Source organism: Nylanderia fulva, unplaced genomic scaffold, assembly GCF_048542155.1.
Source record: "Nylanderia fulva isolate GAGA-0341 unplaced genomic scaffold, ASM4854215v1 Scaffold136, whole genome shotgun sequence".
Taxonomy (NCBI): Eukaryota; Metazoa; Arthropoda; class Insecta; order Hymenoptera; family Formicidae; genus Nylanderia; species Nylanderia fulva.
Genome location: NW_028189580.1, coordinates 176670 through 186617, shown reverse-complemented (window position 1 = coordinate 186617; position 9948 = coordinate 176670). Strand labels below are relative to the sequence as shown.

Here is a 9948-nt window from a genome sequence, read left to right as displayed (position 1 = left end):
GAATCGTCTTTAGCCAAAACAAACTTGCCCTTTCGAATTCGTTTGCTGAGACGGCGAAAGGACTTGTCTGCGTGTTATTTTCTCGTTTCGCGCTTATGCGACAACTGTCGAGGAATCGAAAAATATACGCCGTAACTCGAACGAGTTTTCGCCACCTGGAATATTTGCTTGCTAAATCCCACGACTCGTTAATTTGAGTCAATTAAACTGTAACGGATTTAGCTTCTACTATGGTCGCGTCCTGTAGCGAGAAATCAAAGACTGGCCATGCTGAAGATGGCATTTTTAGCCACTGTGGACCGCTCCACCAAAGAGTGTATGACGAGAGTTCTGTTTGTAGGAGTCCGCGCGAGGCGCAGTCAGCTGGATTCTCCTCCGATGGCACGTGATGCCATTGCGTATTTGGTAGCTTCGTTTGTACTAACGCTACGCGATGAGACACAAATGTCTTCCATTTAGAAGGGTGCTGGTTTAACCAAGATAATACTACTGTTGAATCTGTCCAGCAGTGACTCTCGATGTGCTGTAAGTTCAGCGCGACTTGAATTGATTCTAAAAGTCGCGCGAGTAAAACTACTGCTGACAATTCAAGTCTCGGTATCGTCATCGGCTTGATAGGAGCGACTTTTGCTTTACTTGCGAGTAACGTAGTTGTGATTTTTCCCGAGATCGATCGTACTCGAATATAAACCGCGGCGGCATATGCGACGGACGAAGCATCGGCAAACCCGTGAAGTTCGCATTGTTCTGTGTCTGACCCGCGATTTATCCATCGAGCAATTTTTACGTTGTCAAGTGAAGCTAGTGTTATGTAAATTTCTTCCCATTCCTTTAAGCTTTGGTTTGAAATATTTGTGTCCCAATCGAGATTGAAACGCCATAACTTTTGCATAAAGATTTTCGCGGTAATCGTAACTGGGGTAGCCCATCCGATCGGATCAAAAAGCTTGGCAATCGTAGATAAAATAGTGCGTTTTGTTTTAGGCGGAATTGCCGAGAGAGATACTTGAAATTGAAAATTGTCGGTAGCGGGGTTCCACGAGATACCGAGCACATTGAAATTTTCGTTAGCATTCAGCAATTTATTGCAAGCGAGCCGTGATTCTGGGAGGAAATGTCCGTAAGCAACTCTGACTTATTACTCGTCCATTTCCTTAGCTGAAATCCTCCGCGTTGCAACAAGGCACAAACTTGATCGCGTGTTTGACGCAACAAAAGAATATCTTCGGCTCCAAAAAGAACATCGTCGACATAAATATGGTCTCTTAGAATGGAAGAGGCCAATGGAAAAGATTCTCCTTCGTCATGCAGAAGTTGTTTTAGCACTCTAAGTGCAAGAAATGGAGCTGATGCTGTACCGTAAGTGACTGTTTTTAATCGAAATGCTTGTGGTATTTTCGAGCCTTCAGTGTTCCATAAGATTCGTTGGTAATCTTGATCACGTGGATCGACCACGATCTGTCTGTACATCTTGGCAATGTCTGCCGTATAGACATATTGATACTGTCGCCAGCAAAGGATTATATCGAATATATTCGTTTGAAGCTTAGGACCTTGCAACAGATGAGTGTTAAGGGAGCTTCCGTTTGACGTTAAGCTTGATGCATTGAAAACGACTCTAAGACGTGTCGTGGAACTTGAATTGCGCACAACCGCATGGTGCGGAATATAAACGGTTTGTGGTACAGAATTTGATTTCGAAGAAACAGAAACCTTTTCCATATGTCCGAGTTCTTCATACTCTAATAGGAATGAATTGTATTCCTTCTTTAAATCGAGATTTCGATCTAATCGTCGATTTAAAGAGGTTAGCATACTTGATACAATTGAATGTGAATCACCGATATTGATCGGTGGACCTTGTTTGAATGGGAGCCGTACTATATATCGTCCGGTTTTATCGCGAGAATGATTTTCAAGAAAGTGTTTCTCACAGCGCTCGTCGTCTGGAAAAAGCTGAATTTTCTGAGGAAGTTCCTCGACTTCCCAGAATCGTTGAATATCTCGTTCAAGAGAACAATGCATTACCTTGATTGAGCTAGATCTTGAACTTTGAGTAGTAGTTCCCGATAGGACCCAGCCGAAATAAGAATTCTGCGCGATAGGCTGTCCGATCGATCCTTTGCGAACGCCGTTTCGAATTACTCTACTATATAGATCGGCCCCTATGAGTACCTCAATAGGATCGGATCCCGTTGGATTGTCATCTGCAAGATTGAGATTTCGTAAATGCTCCCATGACTTACTGAATTGTGCCCGTCGTGGAGTGTATTTCGTTAAAGAGCGCATAACAAAAGCTTGAGTGCTGAATACGGGCCCCGATTTTATGCGGGATGTAAGTTGGATGTTAGCTGCATGTCGGCACATGCCAGCGTGAACACCCCCAACAGCTGAGATCGACGTCATTGTCCGAATGCGTCGCAATCTCAGGCATTGAGCGAGTCTTTCTGTAATAAAAGATACTTCCGAACCCTGATCCAACAGAGCTCTGACGGTTTGAGTGCGTCCCGTCGGCGAGCTTATCTTGATTTTCGCCGTCGCGAGAAGAACAGGTAATGGCGACGCGTCGCTCGAAACCACCGAAAGAGAAATGACTTGTGATTTTTCGCTGGTCTGCACTGAATTTTCGCTCGAAGTTGTCGCTTGATTCGTATTCGACGAGGAGTGTGAGTCGACATGTAACATTGTATGATGTTTCTTTTGACAAGTACGGCAAGCGAATTTACTGCGGCGTTCTGCCACGGAATGATTTTTGCGTAGACAATTAAAACAAAGTTTGTTTTGTTTTACATACTCTCGACGTTGACTCACACTTTTGTCGAGAAATTTTGGACAATGATTTAGGAAATGCTGGTTTTTACACAGCCCGCACATAGGAGTCGCCGCTACCGACGCATTAGCACTGGCTACTTTATTTTCGCGACTTGAACTTGACCCTTTGATCGGTTTGAGTTCCTCAAGTGCACTCGCGCGCGATGATAAAAATGTCAGTAATTCGTCGTACGTCGCGGGAGGAGATGCTTCGTTAAACTTTAGTTTCCAAGCGCGTCGTGTGGCTTGGTCAAGCCTTTGAGATATGCAGTGAACGAGGATGTCATCGAGAATATCGGTAGAGGATCGATTTAATCGCTTTAACGACGCGATAGCTTTTTCCACTTTATTGCGCAACGCATACAATTCGGACGATGATTTGCGTAACAAGGTTGGTAACGAGAACAAGGTAGCTACATGCATCTCGATTAATCGGCGCTTATTTTCGAAGCGCGCCCTTAACGCTGTCCACGCAATGTTGAAATTATCCGCGGTCACTGATAAACTGGCTATCGCGTTGTGAGCACATCCGGTGAGATTTGAAACGAGAAAGTGCATCCGACTAAAATCTGAGAGCTCCTTATTATTTATAATTAAAGCCGTGAAGCGATCGCAAAAGCTCTCCCATTCGTCGAAGCTCCCGTTAAAGGATGGTAATTGAATGGCTGGGAGATGCTGTAACGAAAGCGCCGCAGAATCCGCATGATTCGTTGAATAATTGATAGATTGGTTCGGACTCACAGTCGGCTCTGATTCCTCGAGGCAGTTCGTCATATAGTCTATCGCTGCTTGATAGAGATCCTCATGACTCTCCATCTTGTTGGCTTGAAAATACTCCATCTTCTCCCTCTTTGCTTCAGCGTACGCTTGGAGAATCGCTGCATGAGTTTGACGGCACTGCATCCAGGTTTCCTTGAGAGAAGTCATTCGAGAGCGAATCGTTGCGGGCGTATAATTGTTTCTTCCGATCTTCTTGAAATTCTCTAATGCCCGAGAAATGGTGTGAAAGAGCGTTTGCTGTAGAATTAATGGATCGCTCATCTTGATTGTTTAATAATTCAGTCTCAATCACTGACACTCTGCTCCTTAATCCGGCTCGAAGGACCAAAACTTTATGTTCGCACCCTTTGTCGCACACGATAATTTAGACACACCGTATCGGTGTTGACCTTGATGGTCGACGGAGGAGTTATCGCTTCTCAGCGACAGGGAAAGGCGGTGATAACTCGAAGGACCAAGAATAGAAAAAGGAGAGCGTAGGTCGATTGGTACTCGACGCTTTCGCGCCGATAAGGAGGAGTAAAGTCAGTGGCTTGCAAGGCCGAGAATGAAGTTAATAGTTCTTTGTTGATTAACACACTCGGTTTAATTTTAAACAATAAACTTTGTACTCAATAGATAAACAGATATAATCGAAGACCCGGAGCAAGATCAAGAGTATAATCGGGATTGAGTTGCTCGAACGCACTCGCCTGCGACCTCACTGTTCGAGCTTCGCCGATTGTTTGAAAAATATTGAAAATTCGCTCGGTGGCGCTCGGCCCGATCACACTCCGATCAGGCCCGTTCGTAGTACGGAGCAGGTGACTCGCACGAGTGTCAACCGTGATCGCGACGGGGTCGTGCTTAGTATTATTTGCTCGTACGTATACAAGATTTAACTTGTGCCTATATTAGGAAGAAACAAAACAAAACCTTTTTTTTTTTTTTTCAACAGAATCGTCGAACATGTCGATACGGTTTGCTCGTGCGCGAACAATTATAGATAAATAATTTATTTTATTTGTATATATCTATTTATCTAAATATTTTATAAAAATATATAATAACTTTACAATGTATATACATTTCAGTTTAAATTAATTACATAATTATTCATGTTATTTAAATTTAAAGATATATATATATATATATATATTTTACTGAATTTATTTTGTTATTATATATATTATAAACGTTTTAATATAAAGCAATAATTATACATTTGTATCATTATAGGAAATTTATCTAAATATTATATAGTTGTCACTTACTTAGTGCAACTTTTTGATTTCACTACTTTTTGATGCTAATATTTTAACCTTTTTTTTCGTATTATTAATATAATTATTTAGCGCAATTTTTTGATTTCACTACTTTTTGATGCTAATATTTTAATTTTTTTCTAGTATTATTAACAAAAATAAAATATAATTTATAAATATAATTTTTGAGAAAATATTTTTGATGGTGATTAGTTTTTGCAAAGAATTATTTTTCCTACAAACATAATTTTTGAGAAGATAATATTTTTTATTATTATAAAACTATTTTTGCTGGGGCGAAAGATATAACTTAGCGCTTTTCTTTACATATATATATACACAAAGTGTTTTATTTTAATTGGCACATTGAAATAAGTGGAGAAAGACAATTGAAAAAAATTTCAGACAAAAGTTGTATGGTTTTAAGGGGGGCATAAGATGGTGCTATCAGCTTGATCTTGAAGAGTTACTTGAAGGTCACTTAAAGGTCACCTTCAATTTTTTAAATGGCACACCCTAATATATTTTTACACATTCTTGTAGCTTACTTCAAGAGCTTTCCAAAACACTAAGATATAATATTTTTTGATTGAAAACTTTGAGTTATTAAAGTTTGAAAGTTCCATTTTTTAGTTATTTTGACATAAATTAGTTATTTTGACATAAATTACAAAATTCTTGTAAAATATTCATTTTTTTAATCATTCTATCTTAATATTTTTTTGCACAGAATAATAAGACAAATCAATCAGTGTAAAGAAAACACAATTATAAAAAAAAAAATAAGTAATTACAAATTTTTTTTTAACAATTGTGTTTTCTTTACATCGATTGATTTGTCTTATTATTCTGTGCAAAAAAGAATTAAGGTAAGATCAAAAAATAAATATTTTTCAAGATATTTTGTAATTTATGTCAAAATATTGGAACATTCAAATTTTAATAACTCAAAAAGTTCTTTGTGATGACTCGATTGGTCGTCACTAAACGCCGCGCATGCACAGGGCCGACCACGCTCATACAAACGGCCCCTTTCGGGGCCACCATATAATAAACGCGATGGAAACTCGCCTTTTCGCCCCACCCGACCAGCCACCCCACTCCAAGACTAGCTTGGAGGGGGTCGACTGGCGGGAATAAAAAGCGGCTCAGCCGAGGCTTCTGACCCAGTCCTGCTTCGGTCTCTCGAGCGTTCTCAGAGATCACTCCTCGAACCCTAAACTCCAAACTATCCCGGCCGACGAGCGTTCTCGTCGTGTAGGCCGAGTGTTCTCGGTCACCGGGTCCTGTCCGTAAGCCGTCCCGGCCGACGAGCGTTCTCGTCGCGTAGGCCGAGTGTTTTCGGTCACCGGGTCCTGTCCGTAAACTATCCCGGCCGACGAGCGTTCTCGTAGCGTAGGCCGAGTGTTCTCGGTCACCGGGTCCTGTCCGCGAATCACCTGCGCTCTACGGAGCTCGCCCTTTTTAGGGCGCCCGTATCCGCGTCCGCGTTGTATATATTTCGTACGTCGTACCTCTCCTTGTAAATTCTAGCTATAAGTCGTGCTCGCGTCCGAATAATCTGGTCGCGTTTCGTCCGTCTTAAGATTCTCTGTACCTGTGGACTAAATAGCAAGTCTACCCCTGAAAAGTGACTCGAATAAACTCTGTTTTTTACCAGAACAACCGTGTGGTCCTTGCGAATCTGAGTCTCCCCTCTTCCCGAATCCTGGCACCGACGAGCCGATCCGTGGCGTCGGGAAAGGGTGATCCGTTACATCTGAATGAAAAACTACTTTATCATAGTGTTTTGGAAAGCTCTCGAGATAAGCTACAAGAATGTGTAAAAATATATAGTGTCCTATTTAAAAAATTGGAGGTAACTTTTAAGTGACCTTCAAGTTACTCTTCAAGGTCAAACTGATAGCACCATCTTATGTCCCCCTTGAAATCATATTTTTGTCTAAAACATTTTTGTCTAAAATTTATAGATTCTGTGATATTTTAGTGCATAGATTAAAATAGAACATTCTGTATATATAATTTAAATTTGCTGAAAACATAAACTTATCTTTTTTTATCTTTTTCCATAAATATTTTTTTCTTAAAATATTTTTTATTGATAATTTTGAACATTTGTGGATATATGTATATTCATTATTAATAATTAATGTTGTAATTAAATATATAAATATATATATATATGTATATTACATAAGCGTGCATGTGTACATATTCAATGTTTGTTTTTATATAATTTATAGTTGGAGAAAGATTTTAAAACATTACATCCAAATCGTAATTTAAAATTGTATATTGCTTGGCAAAAAATATCAAACTTTGTAATTAATAAGGTGACACCTAAACTGAAGAATCGTCTTGATGATGTCTTTACACCAGGTCAGATATTTTATATTTTTCTTTTACAATTATCTTTACTATTGTATAATATTACTATTACTGATATATTTTATATAATATTTATATTTTATTAGATGGTGTAAAAATTACAACTTTACTTTTGATGCCTTATTTGTTTCCTGTAAATACAATAAGAAACAAGAAAATACATAATTGGAGACCCTCTAGAAAAGAATCTGAAGAAGGATTTCTTCTGCATGTAAAGGTGAGAATTGAAGTAAATTGAAATAAAAAAAAAAAAAAAAAATACGCACTTACGGACGCACGCACGAACGCACGCACGCACGCACGCAGAATGGGCCATTTTAATCCATTCAATTGAATATCTCGAAAACCAAGTCCGGGAGAAAAAAGTGTTTCAGACAAAAGTTGTTTGATTTCGAGGGGGCCATAAGATGGTACCATTGGTTGACCTTGAAGACTTATTTGAAGGTCACGTAAAGGTTACTTCAATTTTTTTTAATGGGACACCCTATATATTTTTGCATATTCTTGTGGCTTATCTTGAGAGCTTTCCAAAACACTATAGTAAAGTATTTTTCCATTAAGATCTTTTTGAGGTATTAAGGTTTGAAAGTTCCAATATTTTGACATAAACGACAAAATATCTTGTCAAATATTCATTTTTCAATAATCTTACCCTAATACTTTTATGCACAGAATAATTAGACAAATCAATTATTAAGTATTAGGTAAAAAATTATTGAAAAATAAATATTTGATAAAATATTTTGTAGTTTATGTCAAAATATTAAAACTTTCAAACCTTAATAACTCAAAAAGTTCTTAATAAAAAGATATTTTACCATAGTGTTTTGGAAAGCTTTCGAGGTAAGCTATAAGAATATGCAAAAATATATAGGATGTCCCATTAAAAAAAATTGAAGTGACCTTTACGTGACCTTCAAATGACTATCCAAGGTCAAACCAATGGTACAATTTTATGGCCCTCTCGAAACCATACAACTTTTATCTAGAACATTTTTCTCTCCCGGGCTTGGTTTTCGAGATATTCGTCTAGATGAATTAAAATGGTCCACCCTGTGTGTGTGTGTGTGTGTGTGTGCGTGCGCGCGTGTATATATATGGTATATACACATACATACACATATATTTATGGAATTAAAATTTTCAATATTAAAACAGAAATAAATGTTAATATTAATAATTTCTTTCGTAGACCATCGCATCTTGAAGCAAGATTGCAGGAGCAAACAGAAAAATTACAATCTTTTGGTCAACCCTCACAACCTATTGCAGCGATAGTAGAACCTCCTTTGGACGAAATTAAGCAATGTTTTGTTGTTATCAATACATTCAAGTATGAAGTGGAAACACCATTAAAAGCCGTGGACTTAGTCTTCAAATCATGTAATGCTTTGAATATAAAATATCCCTTAGAAGTAGGACAACTTTTCATGTTTTTGCAAAGAGCTATATTTGAAACTGTATGGAATAAATATAAAAATTCGCAGCTCACTTCTTCTGTTCTGGCGTTAATTCAAGAATATAAATCACTATAAAGTTTTATTGTTAAACTGTTAAGGGAAACACGCATCATGCCTATTTGCTTCTTGTGCAAAGAGACTGTATATTCTGTAAATAGTTTACACACGCCTTTTAACGTTAAACATTATACACATTCATTTATTACATTTAAATGCGGCGAACATGGACGCATTAGAGAATGGTCAACTTGGAATTCGTTAAAAAAACACTTGATTGGCCCAAATCATAACTTTTCTCTGTGGCCTATTACTGAAGAACATGCTTATGTGCAACCTATACAATCTACTAATATAGAACAGAACGACAATTTAATTCCATACATTGATACTCATGAAAATACAAGTGTTTGTGAAATATTCTCAGAAGATACTGTTAACAAAAATTCATTGATAACTCTTATTGACTTTAAATCTATTGTAAGAAATCCAAGTAATGCTTTCATTGCAAAATTATACAGTAAATCTTCAATTCCACGGATTCCACATTCAATCTATTATTGATGATAGTACATTTTTTTGTCGAATGGTTATATTTCTATATTTAAAGAAAAAGTTTTTTTGCAGTTGAATGCACCTCATTCTATTAATAAACAAACAATACAAGAAATCACAGCAATGTTTGATATAATAGAGAATCCTTTCCATCACCTTCGAAATGAGTATCAACGTATGGAATATTTAAAAACTTGTGGCAATTATATAGTTCCTATTGAGTATTGTATAAGTAAAAGAAGAGTGTCTAAAAACACTGGAGAATTTGTCGTAAAACATGTAAAAGATATTTGCGGTTATTTCATACCTTTAAGGGAACCTTTAAAAAAATTTTTTGAATTGTCTGATGCTTTTACTGCTACGATGCATTATATTAACTCGCTTAAAGATTCTGATACCATCAGAAACTTTATTCAATCTAAACTTTGGCAAGAAAAAAAGAAAAGCTTTACAGATTATGCTATTGTTTTTCCATTATTTATATACTATGATGATTGGAAAGTAAACAATCCTTTAGGCTCTTACTCTACTTCACTTGGAGGAGTATACGGTTGCATATCATGTTTGCCGCCTGAATGCGTGTCGCAATTGGAAAATATCTTTTTAGTTCTCTTGTTTAACACAAAGGACCGTAAAGAATTTGGAAACAAACGAACATTTGCACCTTTAATTGAAGAATTGATTTTTTTAGAGTAGGTCGGAATAATAATTGA

General features: G+C 37.3%; 3 protein-coding genes across 3 annotated transcripts; 1 reads left to right on the top strand and 2 right to left on the bottom strand.

Moving 5' to 3' along the window:
- Positions 1-202: 202 nt before the first annotated feature.
- LOC146724369 (uncharacterized) lies at positions 203-892 on the bottom strand. The gene has a single exon (XM_085479982.1). It carries the CDS (start codon positions 890-892, stop codon positions 203-205), a length of 690 nt encoding a protein of 229 aa, XP_085336108.1.
- Positions 893-1074: 182 nt separating this feature from the next.
- Positions 1075-3852, bottom strand: LOC114936326 (uncharacterized). Its single transcript, XM_029309500.2, has one exon. It carries the CDS (start codon positions 3850-3852, stop codon positions 1075-1077), a length of 2778 nt encoding a protein of 925 aa, XP_029165333.2.
- A 132-nt stretch (positions 3853-3984) lies between these two features.
- On the top strand, positions 3985-8758 carry LOC146724368 (uncharacterized). The gene is made up of 4 exons (XM_085479981.1): positions 3985-4029; positions 7079-7214; positions 7310-7439; positions 8413-8758. Exons 1-4 carry the CDS (start codon positions 3985-3987, stop codon positions 8756-8758), a joined length of 657 nt encoding a protein of 218 aa, XP_085336107.1.
- The last annotated feature ends 1190 nt before the right edge of the window (positions 8759-9948 follow it).

Coding starts and splice junctions, on each gene's coding strand:
- LOC146724369 (XM_085479982.1), bottom strand. CDS start 892: ATGCAAAAGTTATGGCGTTTCAATCTCGATTGGGACACAAATATTTCA.
- LOC114936326 (XM_029309500.2), bottom strand. CDS start 3,852: ATGAGCGATCCATTAATTCTACAGCAAACGCTCTTTCACACCATTTCT.
- LOC146724368 (XM_085479981.1), top strand. CDS start 3,985: ATGGTCGACGGAGGAGTTATCGCTTCTCAGCGACAGGGAAAGGCG. Junction 4,030..7,078: donor CTCAGCGACAGGGAAAGGCG/GTGATAACTCGA, acceptor TATAATTTATAG/TTGGAGAAAGATTTTAAAAC. Junction 7,440..8,412: donor GGATTTCTTCTGCATGTAAA/GGTGAGAATTGA, acceptor TAATTTCTTTCG/TAGACCATCGCATCTTGAAG.